A 26484-nucleotide genomic window follows, 5' to 3' on the forward strand; every position below is an offset into this window, starting at 1 on the left:
CTAAATACTAATTTTAAACATGGGAAACATTTCAATGGCTTCCTATCACACTTACTTACATAGTCCTGCATAATCTATCTCCCACCAACTTCTCCAAACTCATCTTGGGCCACTCTCTCCCTTACCAAATATGCTCCAGCCACACGGGCATCTTTTCAGGAAAGGCCATGCTTTTTCTCCTCTCAGAGTTTTCACACACTCTATTCATTCTGCCTGGAATATTCTTCCAGCCCCCCTTCATTCCTCACTTTAAACATCACTTCCTCAGAAATGCTTTCCTTGACCAACCCAATGTAACACTATACTATGTTAATTTCTTTTTTGCATTGATCACATTTTATAAATATTTAATTAATTTATTTATTCTCTCTCTCTCTCTCTCTTTTCTCACTTAGCTGTGATCTCCATGAAGGCAAAAGACATTTCTGCTTTACTCATCTGGTGCTTCATTCAGTGCCTTGCGCATAACTGGTGCACAAAATGTATTTGTGGAATGATAAATATAGTGAAGGGATTCCTCTTAGCTTCTGCTTATTTATGGTTTCTGCTTCCTTATAATTTTAGTTTGACATGACCTCTCATGGCCCCAGCTCTAACTCCCTCTTCAAGACACTGACTCTATCTTTGGTTCTGCTCTAGGTATGGTCTGGTACCTGATGCTGGTCCAATTAGTTGTGACAAGGCAGGGGTGAGTGTGCAGAGTAAAAATGTGACAGCCTAGGCTGCTGCCTTAGCAGGGCTTTGGGGTAAGGTTACCCTTGGGAAGAGCTTTGAGACACAACATGATGACATGTTCCGTGAAAAAATTATTACTAAATTTTCCTTTTTTGTGCCACGATTCATCTTGAATATCTGAACAACCAAAGATTGCTTATATTCTGGGACTCCATTCAGAGTAGAGTGGGAATACTTTGACAGAAACATTCTTTCAATTTATGTTTACATAATTTTTTTTTTTTTTGAAGTACAATTTAGTTTTTTTTTTGTTTTTTTGTTTTTTTTTTTAAAGGATTTTCTTATTTATTTATTTATTTATTTATTTTTGGCTGTGTTGGGTCTTCGGTTCGTGCGAGGGCTTTCTCCAGTTGCGGCAAGCGGGGGCCACTCTTCATCGCGGTGCGGGGACCGCTCTTCATCGCGGTGCGCGGGCCTTTCTCTATCGCGGCCCCTCCTGTCGCGGGGCACAGGCTCCAGACGCGCAGGCTCAGCAATTGTGGCTCACGGGCCCAGCTGCTCCGCGGCATGTGGGATCTTCCCAGACCAGGGCTCGAACCCGTGTCCCCTGCATTAGCAGGCAGATTCTCAACCACTGCGCCACCAGGGAAGCCTACATAATCTTTTTGTTCTTTTTGTCATTACTTGTATAAAATCTGTGGCTCCTTGTAATTTAATCCATCAACCCCATTGTAAATGTTAAAATGCAAACAGCTAAAATGAGACTGAACTTCTAATTAAAAAAAAAAAAAAGCTAAAAGCAATAAAAAGGATACCTAGCATTTCTAGTGTATTTAAAATGTCACGACCTTGGGACTTCCCTGGTGGTGGACTTCCCAGTGGTTAAGAATCCACCTCCCAATGCAGGGGACGTGGGTTCCCTACCTGGTCAGTGAGCTAGATCCCACATGCATGCTGCACCTAAGGAGCACATGTGCTGCAACTAAGGAGGCCACCTGCCGCAACTAAGACCCGGCCCAACCAAAATAAATAAAATATTTTTAAAATGTTACTATAAAATATCAGGACCTTAAAAATTAATAGATTTTATTTTTCTAGAGTGTTTTTAGATTTAAGAAAAATGAGCAGAAAGTACAGTTTCCATATACCCCTCTCCCGCCCCCTTCTCCTATTATTAACATTGTACATTAGTTGGTACGTTTGTTACAATTGACAAACCAACATTGATTCATTGTTATAAACTTAAGTCCATAGTTTACATTAGGCTTTACTCTTTATGTTGTACATTGTATGGGTTTTGCCAAATGTATGATATGTATCCACTGTTATAGTATCATACAGAATAGTTTCACTGCCCTAAAAATTCCCTGTGTTACACCTATTTAACCCTCCCTCCCTCCCCCTGAACCCCTGACAACCACTGATCTTTTTACTGTCTCCATGCTTTTGCCTTTTCCAGGATGTCATATAGTTGAAATCATGTAGTGTATAGCCCTTCCAGATTTGCTTCTCTCACTTAGCAAAATGCATTTAAGATTCCTCCATGTTTTTTCATAGCTTGATAGTGCATTTCTTGATAGCACTGAATAATATTCCATTATATGGGTACTAAAATTTGTTTACTCATTCACCTATTGAGGAACATCTTGGTTGCTTCCAAATTTTGGCAATTATGAATAAAGTTGCTATAAACATCCTTGCGCAGGTTTGTGTGCGTGTGTGTGTACACTTAAATTTTCAACATATTTGAGTAAATACCAAGGAATATGACTGCTGGATCATACGGTGTATGTTTGTTTTGTAAGAAACTGCCAAGCAGTCTTCCAAAGTGGCTGTACCATTTGCACTCCCACTAGCAATGAATAAGCGTTCCTGTTGCTCCACATCCTTGCCAGCATTTAGCATCAGTTTTTTGGATTTTGGCCATAATAACTGTTGTGTAGCGGTATCTCACTATTTTAATTTGTAATCCTCTAATGACATGATGCTGAGCATTTTTTTTCATATGTTTATTTGCCACCTGTATATCTTCTTTGATGAGGTGTCTGTTTAGATATTTTGCTCATTTTTATTTTTATTTATTTTAATTTTTTTAAAAAACATTTATTTATTTGGCTGCACTGGGTCTTTAGTTGCGGCACGTAGGATCTTTGTTGTGCAGGATCTTTAGTTGCAGCATGGGAAGCTAAAGAATTGTGGCATGTGGGGTCTTAGTTGCGATGTGGGATCTTAGTTGCAGCATGCTGGATCTAGTTCGAACCCGGGCCCCCTGTATTGGGAGCACAGAGTCATACCCACTGGACCACCAGGGAAGTCCCTTGCTCATTTTTAAATTGAGTTGTTTGCTTTCTTATGGTTGAGCTTTAGAGTTCTTTGTATGTTTTGGATACTAAGTCTTTAACAGATATGTGTTTTGCAAAGATTTTCCCCCCAGTCTGTGGCTTTTCTTTTCATTCTCTTGTGCAGTGTCTTTGCAGAGCAGAAGTTTTAAATTTTAACATATCAGCCATTCAATTACCATGAGAAGAAGATGTGACAGATGTTGCAAAAACTTTCTTGATTATTAGAGTGGATTGAATGACTTCCACAGTCTCTTTTGACTCTAGGTTTTTATGGTTCTGTGAAAAGAACAATGGTGTGTTGTGAATTTTTCCATTATGAATTCTAGCCCCCCCTTCTCATTATAACATTAATATATGGTAATTGCAAAAAGTTTAGAAAATATAGAAAAGAAAAGAAGAAAATATGGTATTAAAAAAAAACAGTTTGGCATTTAATAGTGGAAGAATTTGGATGACAAGCAAAACAGGCAAACAGGCATGACTTTATGCCTGCCTTTGATTAATTGCAACTTAACAGGTCTCCATTTTCTTACTAATTCAAAGGTTACATGGATGGAAAAACAGTAATGAGGCCCATAAATAATTAACTTAAAAATATTTATTGCAACAAGTTAAGCATTACCAAAGTGTATGAAGTAAAAAGTGATGGTCTCCCTCCACCCCATCCTTCTAATTGTAATTGTTCTCTAGAAACAAAAATCTTTATATCCATCATACCTTGTTATACACATTCACACAGACCTGAAAGCTTCATGAGCCAGGGGTCAATCTGTGTCTATCTTGACATACAACATTGTGAACCTAGTGCATAACACAGAGCTTGGTACACAGAAGGTGCTCAATTGAATGAATAAATGTTACACTCTACATTGTTCTCTAGGTGGCTTTAAAAAAAAAATTAAGAATGTAACCTGGATATCTTTCCATGTAAGGACATTGGTAGCTACTTCATTGTTTTCAATGGCTCCAGAATAATCCACGCTATGGATGCACACTATAATTTATTTAACCAGTCCCCTATTACTGGATGTTTAGCTTATATACATTTTTACAAACAAAACACACACACACACATATATGTATGTTACAAACAATGCTTCAGTAAGCATTATAGTCTAATTATCTTGTAAAAAAAGTCATATCAATCTATCCTCTCACTCCCTTGGGGAGAATTAGGTCACCTGGCCACACCTGGCTGCCCCAGAGGCGGGAAGTGGAATTTCTAGCTGGACGGCAGGTACCAGGTTACAAGGCATTCATGGTGGAAGGATGGAAGAACAGACTTGAGGGAGCAGGGCTTAATAAATACGACTATTATATATTTATTAAAAAAAAAAATCTCTCATTTCACTAACAGTGAACGTGTCAATTTCTCCACAACCACAGTGGAGATGATATCCCAAATCAGATATTATCAATGTTTGTCATTGTTGCTGTTATTTTTGCTTGGAGCAAGGGTTCATATAAGGTGAATAGCTGACTATTTTGTTGTAAAGGAAAGTTGGGATTCAAATGAGGAAGATCTTTAGTGGCAAATAGGACATTTGAATATTTTTAAGCCATGAGAATCCAGAGAAAGAGTTTGAGAAATTTTTTAAATATATTGCAAAATGTTTGAGCTAGAAGAGATCTTAAAAAATTCTCTCTTTCAATGCACTTCTTTTATAGATGAGGAAATCGAAACTCTGAGAAGTGAACTGATTTATCCAAGCCCATGCTACCCATTAGTAGCTGATCTGGGATTAGAATCAAGGTTGTTTTGAGTCTCAGCCTATAATTCTTTGGTTTTATTCAGTAAATACTGATATTTATTGAGCATCAAATCCTGTGTTTGGTACTAAAGAGGATTCAGATAAGTAAGGACACATATTTATTGAGAATTTTCTTGTGCCAGATTGTTCACATACATTTCAATCTAGTCCAATGCATCTATCGTACCAAGTGAATCAATCTATCTACTAGTTTCTTGTTTGTTTGTTTTTCTTAAAGTATTATTAGGGATTCCCCATGTTTCAGTAATAGTAGTAATTCTTGGCATCAAGCCTGGAATAAGAAGTTCTGCAGGTCAGGAGGAAAATTATACCATTGTTTCTCTCAACAAGATGTCAACTGGAGAGCATAGCTGATAGCTTTTTTCTCAGGCCTGCTCAGGGCATCTCTAAGTTCCTGCCTAGGTCCTTAGTGTGTGCCATCCTGAGAAATGCCAGAATTGAGAGAAGGCCAGCTGAAGCTGGGAGAATGGCAGAGATGTGGCTGGGGAGACATGTGGGACAGGTCATGGAAGGCTTTGTTGATCTAGTTAAGGCTTTGGTTCTAAGTGTATTGGGGAGCTAATGAAGGGTTTTAAGCAGATCTTATCTGCAATTAAAATCCAAACACACACACACACACACACACACACACACACACACACACACGCCCGCCGCGCGCGGCTTTGAATGGATTAGAAAAGCTGCAAGGATGGATGAATCAGGAGGCTCTATCATTAGTCCAGGTGGTAAGTGATGGTAGCTTATCCCCTGGGTGCAACACAGAGAGAAGTGGAGATATATTAGGCAGACGAAATTGACAGGACTTAATTAATACGGCCTTGAGGGAGAAGGTACTGTCCTGAATGACTCTCTGGTTTTCAGCCAATGCTGCTGGACGCAAGTGGGTGATGTTCACTGAGATGGGAACTCTGGAGCTGGATGATGAAGGGGACGATGTTGTGCTCAGTTTTTTGAAATGTTGATTTGGAGTGCCTAAAGCCCACAAAAAGGTGTCGGGTGGGTGGGTTAGGCAAAGGAATTAGGGGTCACAGAAGAACTAGAGATTTCAATTTGGGAGGTCTGGTCATCTGGCAGATGACATTGCCTAGGTAAAGGCTCTTCTTCTCCTTCCTCTTCCTCTTCCCCCTTCCTCTCCTTCTCCTTCTTCTCCTTCCTCCCCCTCTTCCTCCTCTTCTTCCCCCTCCCCCTCCCCCTTCCTCTCCTTCTCATTCTTTTTTTTAAAGGAAAGTCTTTAAAAAAAAGTGTTGGACGGTTCAGATCTGTTGTTTTCATTCCTTCATCTATAGGATTATCCAGTTTTTATTATATTTTTGTATTAAACATTTTGGTTATTTGGTTTCATTTATAACATTATCTACAACCTTCGAATTATGAACTAAAATCCCTACTGCTGAATTAGCTGAATACAACAGCAGGTCCATGTATGACAGGAAGAAATTTTAGGTAGTAGAGCGCCCAGATCCTTACTAAACCGACTGGCTACATAGTCTTTTGGTCAAAATATTTCAAAAATTTCGTATCTTGATCCAGGTACTAATGAAAGTAATCTGGCATACGAAGTGTTTAAGCACTTTGAGGAGTATTCATCTAACTTTTTGTTTAGGGAACCAGTGAGCTCTTGTTTTTTTAATGAAAAGGACACTATTCCTGTTTTTCATTACAGCTGCATTGAACAAAATTAGTATCCACACGGCGTCTGAAATTCAAATGCCTTTGTCTTGTCTTTCTTGTACCTAGTATACGGTTACAAAAGAAGTGTCACTAAGTTAAGATTTAATTGGCAAGATTTTCGAAAAGAAACACAGATATGCTACAGTTGCCCTAACCACGCAGCTCTGTGCTGCTGCAAGTTGCTCAAACTGTGCCGTGAGAAAGCCCTTAACTGCTGAAAAGGCCAGGGACTGAAACGGAGTATTGCACAACTCTTCACCACCCAGCGGTTTTGCTTCCAAATCTGGCTTTCGTAGCATCCCAAGGCGGGAGCCGCTCCTCGCTCCACTGGAGCCAGCCGGTTCCCCCTGAAAAGCAGCCGGGGTTTCCTCGTTCGAGCCCCGAGTGCCCCTCCCTCCACCCAAGGTTCCCGTGGAAAGGAAGTCACGCGGGCGCGGGGCCCCGGAGTTCCCACTGTCCGACCGGGGAGACCCAGTCTCCCAGGAGGTGACTCCCACACTCGCGTCCCGCCGGCCAGGTGGACCAAAGGTCCGCGGGCTCCGCGCCGCTCCCCTCCCCCGCCGCCCCATTGTCTGCCTCGCCCCGCCCCGGGGGACACGTGCGCCTGCAGCTTCCCGAGCGAGGAGAGCGCGGGGCGGCGGCGGCGTGGACACCGCCTGGAACGGCTACGCGGCCGCGGCGCCGGGGGCGGGGGCCGGGCGCGCACGGACCGGTGGGTACCCTCCGCGGAGCTGCGCTCGCGTTCCTCGCCCCCCGCCCCGTTCCCCGCCGGCCCGGGACGGGGCGGGGGGTGGGGCGAGCGGGAGCTCGGTGGGGGGGGCGTGCGCGTGGTGCCGCGGTGGGGGTGGGGTGGGGCGGGGTGGGGAGATGCCTGTCTCCTGACAAAGGAGAACGAGTGGGACACGCTGAGCCGGCCCGCCCCGCCCCGCTCGGAGGGGAGCGGGAGGGGGAGTGCCGGCAGGGGAAGGGGCGGGCCTTTCATTCACTCTCAGCCCCTCCGCCGCCGCCGGAGCGGAAGGGCGGGGTCTCGCGCCCTCCCGTGTGGTGAGGAGCGAGGGAGGTGGCGGGCGTGGGGGCGGAGCCCGCGGGCGCGCGTCCCGAGGCGTAAGCTACGTCGTCACGTCAGCGCGGGAGAGAGAAAGAGAGGAGCAGAGTCGGCAGGGACTGGGGGACAGGGCCGAGAGAGCGAGGGAGGGAGCGAGCGTGCGAGCGTGCAAGCGTGCAAGCGAGGAGGGGAAGGGCGGCCACTCGTGCCTGAGCGGCCGCGGACGACAGTGCGAGCGGTGGGAGAAAGGAGCAGGGAGGGGAAGAAGAAAGGCCTAGAGAAGAGGCGGACGGAGGCTGGTGGTGGTGGGAGAAGGAGAAGGAGGAGCTGGAGGCGGGCAGGGGCTGAAGGAGTGAGTGAGAGAAGCGGACGCGCGAGGGAGGGGAGGGAAGGGGGGGGTCACGCGGAGGCGCGCGCGCGCACTGGGAGCGCGCTCGGAGGCGAGTGGAACTGGATCGGGTTTGCTGCCAGCGGCGTGAGCTTCGGCCGCCATTTTACAACAGCTCCACTCGCGCCGGACCCAGGGAGCAGCGAGCACGCGTTGCCCGCAACCGGATCTCCTCGGACAGGATTCCTCCGCCGCAGCCCGACGGGGAGGTAACGACCGCTGGGACCCGGGTCTGGGAGGGGAGCTCCGTGACATTGTGGAGTGAGCTGGGGGAGGGCGGTGCGGGGAGAAACCGGCTTTTCTGGAAAATGGATTCCAAGGAAGAGGGGAGCACGTTGACTGGGGCTGCTTGGGAGTAGGCCGCGGCCCGCGCCGCCACTTCCTTCTCGCTTCCATGTGCTGCTGCCGTTCGGGCTTTGTCTGCGGCGCTCCAGGGAGGAGGCGCCCCCGTGGCCCGCGCAGACCACGAGCGGCGGCGGAGTTGGTGCTGTCGTGGCCGTCGCCGCGGCGCGGGAGTGGGCGGAGAGGAGCCGGTCCTGTCCCGCAGCCGCGCGGCGGGGTTGGGTGGTGCTCGGGGTCCGGCAAGCGTTGGGCAGTTCGCGGAACGCCCTCGCGCCGCCGGCTTGTCGGCCCCGGCCCGGGGGTGGCACCACCGGCCCCCGCGCCGCAGTTGCTGCCGGGACCGGCGAGGGGTGGGGGGCTTGCACCGTGCGCCGCGGCGCACGTCTCGGCGGGGCGGGCGGGCGGCCGGGGGTCGCCGGCGCCCGGGGCAGAGAGAGCCATGTGTCACGGCCGAGACGGCGGCGCTGGGGGGCGGGGAGAGCCTGTGGCCTGGCGCCGCCGCGGCCTCGGTGTCGAGGGGCGAGGTTGTGCTGCTGCTGCTGCTTTCTGGGGGCTCCGGCCGCGGCTTGGGGTAGCTGTTGGGAGCCGGTGACGGTGGTCTTGGCCTGGGACTCGGTGGGTTTTCGTGGAAGGAAGTTGTAGGACATTGGAAGGCGCAGAGCACGTGTTTCTGCTGGGCTCCCGGGGGCCGCAGCGGTGAGGCTGCCGCTCTGGGTGCGGAGTCGGGGGCGGGCTTTGGGGTGTGCGGGTGAAGGGTGGAGAAATTGGGTGGTGGGAAGGTAGCTTGTGTGAGCGCTTTGTTCTTCGCAGGCTGTTGTTACCGATCTTTAAGCGGCAGGCGGGAAAAGCGCGCACTTCGGGGGTTTACCTTTGAGAGGGAAAAGCCCAGCTTTGCTTGCTCCACACACACCTCGTTCGCCGTACGGGCACAGCTGCATGTGGCACGCTGGCTCGTCCTCGTGCTGGTTGGGCTCCATTTGTAATGTGGTTTTTCCTAGGGAGTGTTAGCAGGTGAGTCAGGGGTGGTGCTAAGGAAAAACGTAGTGGATCCGTCCTTCTGTGCCCCGCGCTCCGAATGTGGCTTGTCAGGCGACAGTGACTTTCAAGTAAGGCCTCTTTAAAGGGAGGTGCAGGCTGGCTGGTGTAGAAATTGGTAGAGAAAGTAAAGATTGGGGCTCTCATATTGTCCTCTATCCTTTCTGAAGATCCTAGTTTAATTTTGCTTATTGCGTTTGAACAGATCTCTGGAAACATGGCTACAGAACATGTTAATGGAAATGGTACTGAAGAGCCCATGGATACTACTTCTGCAGTTATCCATTCAGAAAATTTTCAGACATTGCTTGATGCTGGTTTACCACAGAAAGTTGCTGAAAAACTAGATGAAATTTACGTTGCAGGTAAGAACTAACACTTGCAAAATTATATCATGAAATTTTTCTATTGGATTTCTGGCTTTGAGCTAAAATAGCAACTTTTTGTGGTTTCCAATAAGTGTGGGACCTGGAGTGTTGCCTTGTTGTGCTAGTTGTGAAGTAGAGGTTAAGGTGTATAGAGGGAGGGAAGAGAAAGGGTTAGGAGGTAAAGGCTGGCTGGCCAGATGGATAAGTATACGATGGTAGCAACAGCTGCTAAATATTGGAAGCAGGCCATGTGACTTTTTGGGGGTATTTTTATAGTAGGATTCTTGTTAAATAACTTGGTAACTGTAGACTTGTAGTCTGTCTCCGTGTGGCTCTTGCTTTTTCTAGTGGTATTTGAAATTGAGTAGAGGTTCGTTTGTCATGCTCGGTACTTCGTTGGTTGGTTTTAGAATTTGTGAGCCTATATATTTGCTGTAGAAATAGGGTTCAGAATTGTCTGATTTAGACACTGAACAAGATTTAAAAAAAAGTGGTTGAGAGGCCTTATTTAGTTCATAATGCCGTTCAGAATGGCTAAGGTATGTGTTTTTCATTATATAGATGATAAGGGGGCATGGAAGAATTCTTAGTTGGCACCTGTATTGGCAAACATGGTCTTTGTTTAAAAAAAAAAACGAACTTTCTAAAAAATATTAAAAGTTGACAATTAATTAAGTTTTTTTTTCTCCAGGGCTGGTTGCACATAGCGATTTAGATGAAAGAGCTATCGAAGCTTTAAAAGAATTCAATGAAGACGGCGCATTGGCAGTTCTTCAGCAGTTTAAAGACAGTGATCTCTCTCATGTTCAGGTAACGTTAATCTAGTGTCAGTGTAAAAAGAATAAACAGTAGTTTTGATAGTTCAAGTTTTATTTATTTAGGTATGTTTAAGATAATTATTGTTAAATATGATTGGAAAATTCGTTTGCAGAACAAAAGTGCCTTTTTATGTGGAGTCATGAAGACTTATAGGCAGAGAGAAAAACAGGGGACCAAAGTAGCAGATTCTAGCAAAGGACCAGATGAGGCAAAAATTAAGGTATGTCTTTAAAAACTTTCTTTGTTATTACTCCTTCCAGTTTTAAAGTTTTTTTTTTCTTCTATTTTCTAGCTTTGGTAAATATTCCTTGGGTGTGAAATGGGTGGGTGTGTTTTGTTTTTCGTGTTTTTTTGTTTGTTTTTTGTGGTTTTTTTGATGTTGCGAGTTAATGACCATGAGATAATTTGTTAATCTTTTGTAATTACTGTTTTTCCTGCCTTTAACAATTTGTTTCTAAAACAATTCCGAAGTTTTTCTTGTTAGCCAGCTACTGTTTCTTAAATTTGTGTTATTGGTATTCTAAATAAAAGATTTAAAGAAATACAGCCACCATATTTTTTTAGAAACCTGCAAGTCCAGATTAACTGACAGTGGAACCAAAATGGGAGGGAATCAGCTCACCCCATACTGGTGGAGTGTGTGCATTTAGCAGCTGACTGCTTTTCTTAGGATTCTCAAGCCCCCAAATTAAATGGGTTTAGTATTTTAACACTGCCTTCTTCTCCTTCCATTAGTATGGGTTTTTAAGGCCAATTTGTTCATTTCTAAAAGCAGCTTTTAAGGATAAAATTGATTACTGTGGAAATGTAAATGAGGAAACTGAGGCTGAGGGTAGGTTTCCTTTGCGCTCCCCCTACCCCCAAAGTCAGAAGAGTAAATGGCCTCAAAGTCAACTAGGTTTTGATCTTGGTGTTTTTTAGTTGTGTTGAGTTTTTAGTTCATAGAAAATATGACGGTGATCATACTAGTTTTAATCTGGTACTCAATATAGTGTGCCACTGCTCTTGAACCAAGGATTATGGTTTAAGAAAATCAGTTATTAGGAACAATATAGGTGTCAGGTGTGTTATAATGCTGTGGGAAGAGAGAAGCTTGGAATATGGAGTTAGATGTTAAGGCTGTCTATAAATTTGAGCCTTTCGCAGTTGTAGCTGTGAGTGAATTGTGTTTGAGCTATAAGTTTAGTTTTTCCAAAGAAATGGAATATAGTTGTTACTCATTGTAATTAATCAGTTGTAATTAAGTCTATACTGAGACAATTATTAAAATTTTATGAAAAATTGAAAATTTCGTTGGTGAGATTCAGTTCTATCTTTGGAAGGGAGTGGCTTAAAGCTTTAGTGTGACTTAAATTGTGGCAAGAAGGCAGACTTTTTTTCTTTTAACATCTTTATTGTAGTTTCTGCTGTATAACAAAATGAATCAGCTATATGCAAACGTTTATCCCCTTCCTTTTGCATCTCCCTCCCACCCTCCTAATCCCACCCCTCTAGGTGGTCACAAAGCACTGAGCTGATCTCCCTGTGCTACGCGGCTGCTTCCCACTAGCTATCTGTTTTACATTTGGTAGTGTATATATGTCCATGCCACTCTCTCACTTCGTCCCAGCTTACCCTTCCCCCTCCCCGTGTCCTCAAGTCCATTCTCTACATCGAAGACAGACATTTTTATAGGATATTTTTCAGAGGGAATAAGTTTTTTCTTTTTGTTTTTAGCGAGTGACATAAAAGGTATTATTTGGGTCACTTAAAGATTAAAGTGAAAGAAGCACAGGGATTACATATGGGAAAAAGGGAAGAAGAGCCATTTAATGGTTTAGTTTGTGTGATAGTAATAGATTTGAGTTTATTTTTGTTACTAACCCAGTGTTGCACTGTTAAGCAAATATATTTGGAGATAATAGAAAAAGACTACTTAAAACATGTAGCACTTTCTGGGGTTTTTTGTTAAGACAGTTTAGGAATAAAGGAGTTGTTATCAATTACAGTATTTTTTTCATAAATATTTAATGTTCTTTGAGTAGAAAATATTTAAAATCTGTCTAGGCATTTTCATTTTCAAAGACTAAAGTGACCCCCAAATCACTTAACAGCATTTTGATAAGTTTTGTCCTGTGCCTAGTGTTTCTTTTTATTTCAGAATTTATCATCTAATTATTGGGTTGCTTTTATTATTCAGAAAACCAGTTTTGTGCTTTGTGGGTGAGATGGTGGAAAAGGAATAATTCTTGTTTTTTCCTTAGGCTAACAGTGGACTACTTCTTTCTAGTCTTTTTGCTTGTAATAAAAGATGAAGAGAAATTTTAATGCTCTGAGTAAATATGAGTTGTGTAAATTTTAACAGTTCACTTTTAGGGAGGTCATATATAGAGGTTATGTCACATTGTTGTAGCTTCATAAAGTTTTCAAAATCATTTTGGCTCTCATTTTTCTGAGTGATCCATGCTGTCCTGTGAAGCATGGTACTTGAATGTCAGATGAATAAGAGGTCATTTTTCCTGCAACTCCTAAGTTTCTGGACTTAATTGGAGGAGTGTAATTTCTATAAAGGTTGGTCAAACTCCCAGAATGGCGGTAGGTACCCAGAAGTGTGGATTACAGGGAAATTTATTGGGTAAGAAAGCTAGATTTGGAGGAGAGAAGTTATCCAGCTCCTTCTTCAGGAGAGAATTATTTTCAGCCTAATTAGGTGCAGTCATTTTTTAGAAGGGCTGAATAGGTACACGTTGCCTTGAAAGTTGTTGACGGTTCAATATTTTGTGTTGTTCACTAAGCACTAGTCAGTAATTAATTGGAGACCAGAAAATGATTTGACCAGGATCCTGAAATTTTCATTATAAATTAGGGCATATTATAAATTACAAGCATACATTAAAAGGGGAATTCTGAAACAACAGAAATCTGTAAGTAGGGAATGTTGCAAAGATACATATAAAGATTTGAACAAGATTGATTTTAAACTGCTCAATGTATGGGTGTGGTCTCATGAATGAAATGTATTAATGACGTTTGAACTTTTTAAGGCGCTCTTGGAAAGAACAGGATACACACTCGATGTGACCACTGGACAGAGGAAGTATGGGGGACCGCCTCCAGATTCCGTTTATTCAGGTCAGCAGCCTTCTGTTGGCACTGAGGTAAAGAGACTAAAAACTTGTACCCTTTGTAGTAAATGTACAGGTGTCTGGTTCCCTAAAGAAACTCTCCATGGTTTTTACTTCATATTTAATTTACAGATATTTGTAGGGAAGATCCCAAGAGATCTGTTTGAGGATGAACTTGTTCCATTGTTTGAAAAAGCTGGACCTATATGGGATCTTCGTCTAATGATGGATCCACTAACTGGTCTCAATAGAGGTTATGCGTTTGTCACTTTTTGTACAAAAGAAGCAGCTCAGGAGGCTGTTAAACTGGTGAGTTTTTTTTTCTTTTCAGTTTTCACATTCTCTGTTTTCATTTAAAGCCAGGACTTTTCTTAATTGTGTCAACCAGAGGTTTTTGAAGTGCTGATTAGGTGCTGTCACATTTTCTATGTACACATTGTAGCAGTATTTTTTGTGCCTATAGTTGAACTGACTCAGGATCTATAAGGTAGTGTGGTGGAGTTGAAGTTACTGGTTCTTTGAATTTGGCTTAGTGATTTTTTTTTTTTTTAAGGAATGTTAAAAGGTTTAAGAAAGTAACTGTAATAGATAGGGCTCTTAAAGGGCCATATCTGTTTGTCCCTTTTTCGAAAATGTTTCACAAAGACATTGTGATGATAACTTTTTAGTTAATGAAATAAAGGATTTTATGTTGAGTGGCAATGTCCGATTTCAAAGTACTAGATGTCAGGCGAGGACCTAGTTGTTTTCCCAATTTAAAGAATTTTAATGTTTCAAACTATGGCTTATATAATTCTCCTTCAAATTAGTTTTATTAAATTCTGTGACAAGTAGTTTCTGTGTTTTTTAGTTGAAGATGTAAGTTAATTTCAATCCAAGAAATACATCAAGAAGTACAGCTGGGGAGGAACTTTTGTAAATGGTTCACTATAGCAGATGTTTGTTAGTTTTGCATTATCTGACTTACATGTTTTGTGGGTAATTCTAAGCAAATTTGAACTCCTTAGAGTGATTTCATCCTGCATTTTATTTTTCCTTCCCTCACTATCATATATGTCACATTTTAAGGCAAACCTTAAGGAGAAAAAGAAAACAAATATATTTACTTGGTTTTGCTTTTTGTATTGCTTGGATCTCTCCATTGGTGTGTGTAATTGAACATTGTAAAGGTTAACATTAGAAAAGTATGCTAGTTGGGAAGAATAAAGAATTCAGGAGTTTAGATATTTCTTTTTAAATCATGGCTGATTTTCTTTTCTTTCAAAGAATGCTTTCTGTTTCAGAAGGGAGAGTATGTATAGCTCTAGGGGTCCATTCAGTGGTGACCTTTGAACTGTCACGTTTTTAGTTTAAACAGTTCAGGTAAAACTGAGGACTTTTTAGAGTTCTGGAAAGATACTTTAGGAGTCATCTACTTGAATCTATAAAAGAATAGAACATTTTGCCAGGTAGTAATAAAGTAGCAGTAAGTTTTAATGTGGAAATACATAATGATTGAGAAGGCAATGAGACTATCTTACTACAAAAAGCTAGTACAGAATTTAATGATGTCAGATCCAGTTTATTTACTAGGTATCACATAAAGCTTTAGTTTTGCTTAATAGGTGTGATTATTTAGTGTTACAAGTAATGATTTGTGTATTTATTAATATTTTTAAAAGGAATCATTAAACAAACATTTGTAGACTACTTAAGTTTTGCTGCCAAAATACACTTAATTATGGTAGGTCCTCACTAGAATTTATTTCTAGATGATGTTCAGAATCCTTATAGTAAAGAAGCATCATTAGAAGAAGATGTTACATAATCCAGTCCTAACGTCACTATTTTGAGTGCCAATAAGTACACATGAAATATGTCTCAGTTTGGGCAATTGCCTTGGCTTAACAGATCATGTAGTCCAAAGTTGCATTGCTGTAGGCTTAGAGTAGTCTTATTAATGTAGTTAAGTTTTTCAACTGTAATGCAGAAATTTCCAGGTAGCCAAACAGCCATTTTGATTGGTCTGTGAGCTAGCTCTTGTCCTAAATCTTTTAACACTTTTTTCTGGGTTTGTGATTTGAGTCCTTATCTGGGGGCATAATTATTTTTTACTGTCTGATGAATAGGAAGCTCTGTGCTTTAGTGTCTTTTAAAGGGTATTCTTAGCAATGGGATGAATTGGACGTATTGTCATTGCTTTTTTAAAAAGGATGCTTTACCATAGCTGGGACTATGGTGATAATAGAATTGGGAGATTTGCCTTAATGCAACAGTAGAAGAAAGGACTAGGCTTTTGAGGAAATGAAACATTCTCGAGAAATAAAAAACTGAATTTGATTGGGATGTTTTTTTGCTACCTTGTTTTGATTCCTGGAAATGAGTACCCCTCCTAAATGTATTTTTTAAGGAAGCATATTTTGAAAACTGTTCCTACTCGTATCATGTCACGAGTCTACTTGAATTACAGCTTTATCCAAGGTGAATTTTTATATAAGGTAGTTGAACTGTTGTTCTAGTTGCACATAATCAGATGCTGAGAAAATGCCTTTTTTACGTTATTTATAGATGAGACAAGATTGAAGCACCATCTCTTTTTGCTTTCCTGTACTTTGTGTCTTGAGAAATACCGTCTATTGAGTTGAGATAGTTTATATATTCAGCCTTATTTTTTGATGTTATTCAACAACGACCCCCGCCGCCCCCCCCCAATAAAGACTGTAGATTTTAAGTTTGCATCTGAATTACTTGTAAAATGGGTTGATGTTAACAGCTGAAGAAGAGGCATGAAGTTAGAAGCAACTGCAAACTTCTTAATGACCCTATTTTCAGCTAACATCTGCCTTGTATTTGGGGGAATAAGAAAATTCATCCCTAAATGATGACAATGTAGCTAAGGAAGCAAGATTTAAATTTGTGAAAAGGTGAATAATAGCTACCACTTGTGCTTGTTGAGGCACAGGAGCTGTGCTAGGTGCTACATTATTACCTTTAAAGATCACTTCAACCCATTCTTCAAGGTAAGTGAAATATCTTCCTTTTGCAGTAGAATAAATAGTCTGGGTGGCTTGCCCAGAGCCGAACTGGTTTAGCTTGATACCAGGTTTGTTTAGCATGTGCTTATCATTAATTAGACATAACAATTTAAGCCAGCAGTATAAGTTATGTTGCCAGGTAGCCTGATTCTTCAAATTATGTAGTGGTTTAGGTAGTGTTAAAAGGAATTCAGAGTGTAAGTCGTCTCTACTGCCAAATTTATTTTTGGCATCTAACCAATTTGTACCATCTTCCTGCTACCATCCTAGCCTAAGGTACCATTTGAAGAATCCTTCTAGCTAGTCTCACTGCTTTCCGTTGCTCCTTTACAGTCTTACCTTTTAGCTGTGTAGATTAGATCACAACAGTCCCATGCTGAAAACTCTAATAATGGCTTCCAAACAAGATTCTATCTGATCAAGTTTTTGCTTACCTCTGTCTTCCTACTCTTCTTTATTACCCTTCCATCCACACTTTGCCTTTTTTCTCCTCTACAAAAGCTATGAGCATTTCCATCTCAAGGCTGCCTTCTGTTCTTTCTCCCACTTCTCCCAGTTAGCACAGCTGCTGTCTTATCAATCAGGTTTTCTTAGAAGGCCTTTCTAAGAAAGGCTTACCACCCAGTTGCCCCATGACAGTATACTGAACATGATAAAAAAAAAAAGAATGCTTAGATGTACTTAAAATTATTTTTTGACTTTGAAAGATTATTTGCTTCTCTCTTCCCATCAGAAAATTTGCTCTTTTTTCCTGTATCCCCAACATTTAGAACAGTGCCATTATAGAGTAGGTAGTAGATAAATAACCTGACTGGCTGACCAGGCAAGTGTGTATGTGTATTTGTGTGGTGTGCTGTTGGAATTGGAGCCCAGGGCCACTGGCTGTGCAGTGCCCATTATGGTTCCTATACAGTGGAAGTGTCCTACTGAAAATACCTTTGTTACAAAGACTGGAATACTGACCTCTATTTGCACATTAAGGGTTATGACTTTAAAAGCCACTGATGGTTTCTTCACAGCGGTTGTATACACCAGTGTACAACCATTTTGATGAATGCAGCTGGCAAGACAGGTCGACAGAATATTTTAGTAGCAATTAGCAAGTGTTCAGTGTGTTTAACATGAAAACTTTACTATGGGCGTACAAGGTAGTTTGATCCAGTTCTTGACTTCGGTGTTTCTAGGACTTGAGAGGCTAACTACAATTAAAGTGGAAGCAGGTGGTTCACAGGGTAAAGGAGGGATGAAGGGATCGATTGCTTTTGGTTGAGGTTGTTAGAGAAGGCTTTGTGATAAAAAGGTGTGAGCAGGGCAGTGAAGGAAGTAGATGAATAGTTGAAGCACTGTTTTGTGGGAAGGGAGATAAAACTTGTGTAAAGTCAATGCTAGAAGGCAGTAGGCATGACTGCTGGGCTGAGTTGCATGGTGCTATTAAAGTTTTGATCCTTTGTATGGGTTGCATGATGTAAATAACGGTATAGGTTCTTTTTTTTTTTTAATCAGTGATATGAATGAGGGCATAGTTGAACTGTTGAAACGTTTGGTGACTTGAATCTACATGTAGCGGCTAATGCCATGGATGACAAAATAAGGATCTGAAAAGATTCTGATAGCCTGGCACAGTAGTTTACACCAGCAGGATGGAATTGAGTGGGGCTGAGAGTCAAGTCCTATACATGACTAATCCACAAGTAAGCTGTAGTGTGTCAGTGGTGTGGTGTGATTGCCAAATAAGCCAAGATAATCATGAACTACGTGTTATTGAGGCCTGGTGTTGAGAAGTGTCAGAACAGTCTCCAGCTTATTCTAGACTCCTCAGTCTCAATCCGCCTCTATAGTATTGTGTTATGGATGTCACTATTTGGTGACACTCTTGGAGGCAGTTCCCAATTTCAGAGAAGTAATGATTAGCCAAGCATAGAGGGGGATTGAGTCCTAAGCATTGTGTGCAGGTATATGAAGTGCTGTCATTTGGAGGAGGAAATAGATTTATTGTAGAATTTTTAGGGAAGTAGGTTTGGCTCAAGGTAAAGAAGACTTAAATGGATGGGCTTGGGAGGTGGCGGCTTTGCTGCTGTAAGGGTAAGGACTGAGCAACCACTTCTGGATCAGTTTTCTAAGTCTGAGATTGCTAAATTTCTGGGGATTTGGTAACTGATTGGCTATAAGGGAAGGAAAGAGTGAATTGATATTTTGAACGTAGATGATGGGAATGTTCCAGGCTGTACAACTCATTTTGGTGTTCCGAAATACTGAAACTGCATTGGTTAATGCTCAAAGTTCATCTTTATTTTATTTGGTTACCTCACTGTGCTACTGGATCTGAAAGCTAGATTTCTAAAACTTGTTAACTTCAGTGCCCACTTTTCTAGAGTTTGGAAAAGATTACGTTTTCTTTTTTATTTTGATACTATCATATCATCCTGATTACTAACCCTTGATAGTAAGGGTTTATCAGCATTAAATTAGAATCTCTATTAAGGATCAGAACAGTTGTTTTGGTAATGTTTTTCTACCATCTAAGTCACTGTTACTCACCTGCTAACACCTGCTAGGATGCAAAGTTTATTTTCGAATTTAAGGTGATAGATTGGTCTTAAAAATGCTAGAGTGAGAAAAGTTAAACAATTCAAATACACTTATAAAAGTGCATGCTTAATCTGTAGATGGGGCATTTCTTTAAGAAATGTTTATTTCTAGGCACTTTTGCTTTATTTGGACAGTATGCTGTGTGCAGAGGGTCACCTTTGCTCCTTTAATGACTTCTTTTCATTGGAGAGCCAGTTTACTCTCTATGGGTCAGCTATAATTGTTCCAATTTTTTAAATTAAAAAAATGTGGATGAAAAGTTAGTTTTCTTTATAAATCCTACTAAATATTCACGTCTTCATATTGTTCAGAGACTACAGTCATTTAAATACCTTCTACCTACCCCGCCTTGATTAACCATAGTGAGGATAGGTTAGAAGGGAAGAAACTTTTCTTTTGTAGGTAATAATGGAAACAGTCATTACTATTTTGAGGCAGCATTGTTAAGTAAATAGCCTCTGCTCTTAGAATATTTGGAAAGAAATACATTAAAGGGAAAATGATCCCAAATTGTCATCTTCAAAATAACTCCTCTTTCTCCCTTTTCAAAACTGTATTTCCTTCCATTCTTTTTCTGATTTTAATTGTTTTTGTCAACTTCTGGAGTTACAGACTAAATGACCAAATTGAAAGCCATTGATTTGTCACTAAGGCTGGCTACTTGATCCTTAGATATAAAAATCTAGGGAATGTACATGTCTTAAAGCAGTTTGTGTTCTTAAGTTAACTTATTTGTGTAATAGGGTATTGTAGTCTACTTGTCCATAATCCCATGCAATGGTGGATTCAGCCATAGGTCTAATATCTGCCCGTAACCGCATATTTCTATTTTTAAGAGGTGTTTGGTCTGAATAGAATATAAATGGTATGAGAAAACGAAGTCCAGGGCAGGATTTCTTAACCTCAGCACTATTAATGTTTTAGAGTAGATAACTTTTTATTATGCTGGACTATTTTGTGAATTGTAGGATGTTTAATAACATCTCTGGCCTCTACCTACCCACTAAATACCAATAGCAAAACCCACCTCTAGTTGACCAAAATGTGTGTGTGTCGGGGGGCAGCAAATCACTCCTGTTGAGAACTGCTGATCTGTGTTAACATAGAAGGGTGTTTTTGTTGACCTTTATAGGATTTAGGGATTGCAGAATATTTGGTTGAGCTCAGATCTACAGGTATGCAGAGGAGTTTGGATGGTGAAGTTTCAGGGAAAGCGTTATAGTCAGAGGTTTAGCAGTATGAAAACTGTTTGAGAACTGATGTAAATAGCCGAGATTATAGTATTGTGGAGAAAAGGGAGAAGTGGTAGGGATTTTAGGACGGACTTAATGACATCCAAGGGTTTGAACTTCGTTTTGCTGATGGGGAGTCATTGTGGGATTTTTTTTCAATAGGCAAAGTTGTGATTTAAAAAAAAATGTCTCCAGCATAAGTGTAAAGTATAGAGATAATCCTGGGATCATGATGACCAGAAACTCTGATAAAGCGTGAATGGAGTCAGTGGGGTAAAAAGTACAAAACTGTTCTGAACTGGAGGAAGGATGTTTGAACTTCATGTTTAATTTTGAGTATCTGGAGATGGAGAAAAAGGGAGAAGGAGGAATCAGCTTTCTGACTTGTCTGTATTTTCTTCACTTATACCTGATATACCTGTTACGCAAGAATGGGAATAACAGGGATAGGAACTCTTTGGGTTTTGCCTCTGCGGTATTGTTCCGTTTTATGCAATATGGTTACTTGAAGATGGTTTACTTTTTACTGTAGTTTTATAGTAGTTTACCATAATCTACTTGTCTTTCTCCAACTTCATCGTAGGCTTGGTGAAAATGAAATGGGGGAAAAAGTTGGGTTGGATTCGGAATAACAAGGTTCTCCTTTTAGATTTAAGTATATGAAGCCAAAGATCCCTTATTGTAACTTTTTACAAGTGATTAGGGGAGATGGAAAAATAAGATTTAAGCGCTGATTAACAGAAAGGCAGAAAGCTTGCTGGCACTGGAATCCGTTTCCCTTGCATGAGAATAACTAGTCGGAATGATGAATTTAAGTAGAAAATAAGGTATTGTGGAATCAGTAATTTGGAATTTAAGCTGCTTACAGACTAGATTCTTACCAAATTTGCTAAATTTCAAGGACTTGACAATTTTTTGCTTTAATTCATAAACTTGGTTAGCGTGTTTTGTCAGTACAATCTTCCTGTCTGAGATTATAATTTTTTAAAGGATAAAAATACTGGATAAACCTAAGTGTTGAAGTTTTAATTTGTTAAAAGATTTTGCTTTTGTGTATGGGATTTGCATATCTTTCTATAATGAGCACCTATAGTAGGATATTTTAAGTATTTTTAAAACATGGTGCACTTTTCCGCCTTTCAGTATAATAATCATGAAATTCGTTCTGGAAAACACATTGGTGTCTGCATCTCCGTTGCCAACAACAGGCTTTTTGTGGGCTCTATTCCTAAGAGTAAAACCAAGGAACAGATTCTTGAAGAATTTAGCAAAGTAACAGGTAAGTTGGGTTTACTTGGAAGGAGGTTCAACTTCTAATACTTAAGGTAATTGCATACTTCTGTGTGTCAAGCACTGTTTTAAGCACTGCATTTATTGATTCGTATTCTCACTATAGCCATATAAGATGAGTAACTCCATTTTTCAGATAAAGAAATAGGTTTTGGGAAATAACTTGCTGAATGTTATGTAGTTAGTAAGGAATATGGCTGGATTTGAACTTAGTCTGCAGAATCATTGTTGTGCTTCCCCTGTTTTGGAAGATTGTATTTCTTTGTGTGTTTTTATGCATTTTGAGGTGCTTAGTTGACATTCTTAGTAAAAATGTTTGATAAGTAATGACTTGATTTTCCAAATTAATAGGAATGGTAAGTACTCTTGCTATAAGCAGAGATTATACTTTGTCAATATGGTGCAATTTGTTTGAATTGTAAAGCATTTTTTGTAAGTTTCCAAGTGACAGGCTTTTGTCATTTAGAAACTAGAAAAAATAGTTTTGTCTGCCTAGAATATTTAGCAAATTATCAGCCTGTTACCAGTTTCCAGGAACATTTGAAATTCTTATACAGTACTAAGATAGTCTCTATTTCATTTGAAATAAACATTGATGTCTGAGGCCAGAAAAGTGCCATTAAAAAATTAGTTTTTACTTGCATGGGGTGAAAAACTTCTAACCATGTCTGATTTATACTTCTGGTTTTCCTAAAACAGCTTTGTAAAGATTTCATACCTCTCTGTCATCTAATTAATGGAAGCAGAGAAAAATTTCTAACCATGTCTGACTTATACTCCTGGTTTTCCTAAAATAGCTCTGTAAAGATTTCATACCTCTCTGTCATCTGATAAATGGAAGCAGAATAGTCCTCAGGTCTAAGTAAAAAGAATACATTTTCTTTTCATGGGGATTTTTGCATTAGGAACACTTGGAAAGTGTGGAGTAGGTGAATTATCTGGACCAGTATTTTTGAGAGTCCCCGGTAAAGATAAGAGATTATTTTTCATTCTGATATTCAAGTATATTAGAAAAATAAATCTTTTGATCTTATTTTTGCTTATTTTATCTCATTTCTCTGGAATTGTTGCTTACTTTCAGAGGGTCTTACAGACGTCATTTTATACCACCAACCAGACGACAAGAAAAAAAACAGAGGCTTTTGCTTTCTTGAATATGAAGATCACAAAACAGCTGCCCAGGCAAGACGTAGGTTAATGAGTGGTAAAGTCAAGGTCTGGGGAAATGTTGGAACTGTTGAATGGGCTGATCCTATAGAAGATCCCGATCCTGAAGTTATGGCAAAGGTAATGAGAGTTGAGTTAAAAATTTTTTTGTGGTGTTGCTGGGAGCAGGGGTAGGCTTTAGAGAGCGGAGGGAAACTTGTGTGTGCTTTCTTAAACCATATTTTTGGAAGTGAGAGGAGTGTTCTGTGTTGAAGGCCACACACCAGAAATAAATAGCAAGTGCATGGAGGGTGAGTATAGGAATTTATTCATGGACCCTCAGCCACAGTTGTGTAGCCATCATACTCTCATGATAAAGTAGGTCGCCTACATACAGTGGAGATGATTCACTTACATTTTTGTGTGGATTCGAAGAGCAGTTTCTTTGAGTTTTTGAGAGTGGCGCCATTAGATTATATGGTTTTTGTGTTAAAAGTCCCACTCCTAAAAATAGTGAACTGTACTGGCCTCAGCAGAGCTGCTGCAGTTAAAAGGTTTAGCTATTATTAGGTATCGTGCTTCAGCAGTCAGTTGAGACATCTATGAAAACAAACATCTCTTGAGTCAACACTTTACCAGTGCAGTTTGCAGTTAAGTTATTCTAACCTTTTATTAAAGAATCCTCCTTAATGACAATAGGCTAGGAAATACAACTAGTTTACTTAAATCAAGAGAGGAGTGTAAAGTGTCAGAACAGTGAATATTAAAGGGTAAATGTTCTTGAGGACAGAAGATACTTAGGATTCATTCTTTTTTCCTTTGGCTTATTAAGCTCTCATTGGTTAGCCCTTTAGATTAAGAAATTCAGATGCTACTTCAGGTATTTTAGGAGGAAATGATAATGTTTCTTAGCCAAAAGGTTAAATTTGTAGTTGTACTTGAGGAGCTTTCAGGATTGAAGACTTTATCTTACCAGTGTTTGGAATATTGTCTCCTCTCTTTAGGGTTTCAAAAGCAGGTCCTAATTAGTTTTGACTCCCTGTGTTAAGTTGAACAGCTATTTAAGATGGCATGGTGTTCATGTTCTTAGGAAATAACCACATCCATTTTAATTGTAAAATAATAACTAATGAAAAGTACTGTGCGTAGCATGCTTTGTTTTTTGAGCAACAAGTACAGCAGTTTCCCGTACACACACCTGCCCACATAGCTGTGCAGCCTCCTGCACGATCAGTGTCCTCACCAAAGTGGTACGTTTGTCATAATCAGTGAATCTATATTGACACATTATTATAACTCAATGTTTATGTTAGGATTCCCTTTTGGTGTTCTGCATTCTATGGGTTTGACAAATGTATGTTGTATCCACCATTGTAGTATCATACAGAATATTTTCATTGACTTAGGAATCCTCTGTGATTGCCTTTCATCCCTCGTCCCCTCATCCCTGGCAACCATTGCTCTTTTTACTGTCTCCATAGTTTTGTCTTTTCCCAAATGTCACATAGTTGGAATCGTATAGTATGTAGCCGGAATCGTATAGTATGTAGCCATTTAAGACAGCTTCTTTTACATTTAAGGTTCCTCCATGTCTTTTCATGGCTTGATGGCTCATTTCTTGTTTAGTGTTAAGTAATATTCCATTGTCTGGATGTATTATAGTTTATCCAGTCACCAACTGAAGGACAGCTTGGTTGCTTCCAAGTTTTGGCAATTATGAATTAGGGTGCTATAAGCATCCATATACAGGGTTTTGTGTGGACGCGTCTTCACATCTTTTGGGTAAATACCAAGGAGTGTGACTGGTGAATCATATGGTATGAAAGTATGTTTAGTTTTGTAACAAGCTGCCAAATTATACCATTTTGCATTCTAATGCAGTGAATATGTTGTTCAGTATTCTCAACAGCATTCGATGGTGTTAGTGTCTTAGATTTTGACCGGTCACTGTAACAGGCTTGTAATGGTATCTCACTGTTTTAATTTGCGATTCCCTAATGACATATGATAATTGAGCATCTCTTCCTATGCTTATTCACCATCTGTATATCTTTAGTGAGAATGTTCAGATTTTTTGCCCATTAGATCCAGCAGCATGCTCCTTGGTATTTACCCAAATGAGTTGAAATTTTAGTCTATATTTTATATTTCTGCTACTCTTCTAATGGGTTGTGACTAAAGTTAAGTCTGCAGGGTTGGGGTGGTGGCATCTTGGAAACTGAATCCTTTGGAAATACATAGGAAGTTTCTGTTTCTTTCTTAAATTTCAGGTAAAAGTGCTGTTTGTACGCAACCTGGCCAATACTGTAACAGAAGAGATTTTAGAAAAGGCATTTAGTCAGTTTGGGAAACTGGAACGAGTGAAGAAATTAAAAGATTATGCTTTCATTCATTTTGATGAGCGAGATGGTGCTGTCAAGGTAAATAACTGGGGGAATTATCATAGGCATCTAACTTAGACTAATGATTTTTAGTCATCCTAAAGTCAGAACGTTTTAGAAAATTGAAGGAAACTCAGAGGTCATGTAATTACTCAAGCTAACCTTTATTGGCCTTAGCAAATCGCATAACTTACTAAACTAAGTCAAAAAGATTATTAGTTGAAGAGCTGGATCTTTAAATGAAATCAAGAATCCTATTTTATCTCATCCTTCTAGTGTTAATAGTAAATGATTTTTTTAACTTTAAATGAATCATAGTTGTGAAAGGTCTCTTGTATTGATCAGTACCTACTTTTTTAAGGCTATGGAAGAAATGAACGGCAAAGACTTGGAGGGAGAAAATATTGAAATTGTTTTTGCTAAGCCACCAGATCAGAAAAGGAAAGAAAGAAAAGCTCAGAGGCAAGCCGCAAAGAATCAAATGTAAGTGAAAGTTGTACAAATTTTAATATTGATTAACTGGTGAATAACAGGTGAACAAATCTGTAACATGCCTTTACCTTTTAAAGAAGACTTGAAGTTTAACTTGAAAGCTTTGAGTCAAAGAAAAATGCTGAGAATCTCCAAAAATGTTTATTGAGTTCTTGCTATTGACCATACTTGTGAAACTAATTGTAATTCTAAACAACTGGACCTTTGCATAATAAACGAAAAATCAATCTAGGTTATTTTCTACTGTATTTTACAGAATGTGCTCCTGAATACGTGTTTTAAATATTAGCTGCCCCAAAGTCTTGACAGTATGTTTGGTTAAAGGGTGGAGAGTTTTTTCTCTGAGGCAGGAAATACAAAATCTCCAATTATAATAGACTCTGCTTCCTTTGTGTCAGAAAAAAAGACTTCTTTACCAATACATAGTGCCCATTACTGCCATCCCAAAGGCTTCATATACTATGCATGGGTTTTGAAAAATGAAGTAAGAGTATAGTTAATGAAATAAGCAAATAACATAGTATTGAGGTACGAAAACAAGTGTGTAAATGCATTGTATAAATTGGCTCTTTTAAGGCTATCTGCTCATTAAGACAGTGAAGGAAACTTAGCTGTGTAAGAATGAAGTTTGCAATTTAAAAAAATTTGGTAATTGATTTCTAAGGAGGAAGAGAGGGGTAATTGCTGTTTGATGGCAAGAACAATAATCACTAAACTATATCTCAGGTCAGTTTTCTGTCTGTTGCCATATGTAGGGGAAGCTTCTATTATTTCATAAT

At 40.2% G+C, this 26484-nt stretch overlaps 1 protein-coding gene across 6 annotated transcripts in view; it reads left to right on the top strand.

The window, feature by feature from the left end:
* Positions 1-6971: 6971 nt before the first annotated feature.
* Positions 6972-26484, top strand: part of SYNCRIP (synaptotagmin binding cytoplasmic RNA interacting protein) — a 29078-nt gene continuing 9565 nt past the window's right edge. For 2 of the 6 annotated variants that reach the window (XM_057527757.1, XM_007195915.3), the window contains exons 1-9: positions 9476-9635; positions 10330-10448; positions 10570-10677; positions 13481-13594; positions 13694-13870; positions 21540-21675; positions 22768-22973; positions 25103-25252; positions 25575-25696. In XM_057527757.1, the coding sequence (XP_057383740.1) occupies positions 9488-9635; positions 10330-10448; positions 10570-10677; positions 13481-13594; positions 13694-13870; positions 21540-21675; positions 22768-22973; positions 25103-25252; positions 25575-25696 (1280 nt within the window). In that variant the 5' untranslated portion in view covers positions 9476-9487. Of the gene's footprint in view, positions 7173-8008; positions 8103-9475; positions 9636-10329; positions 10449-10569; positions 10678-13480; positions 13595-13693; positions 13871-21539; positions 21676-22767; positions 22974-25102; positions 25253-25574; positions 25697-26484 lie in introns of those variants that run through there. The other 4 variants (XM_057527755.1, XM_057527758.1, XM_057527759.1 and 1 more) reach the window with 4 other exon arrangements.

Source organism: Balaenoptera acutorostrata, chromosome 14 (genome assembly GCF_949987535.1).
Source record: "Balaenoptera acutorostrata chromosome 14, mBalAcu1.1, whole genome shotgun sequence".
Taxonomy (NCBI): domain Eukaryota; kingdom Metazoa; phylum Chordata; class Mammalia; order Artiodactyla; family Balaenopteridae; genus Balaenoptera; species Balaenoptera acutorostrata.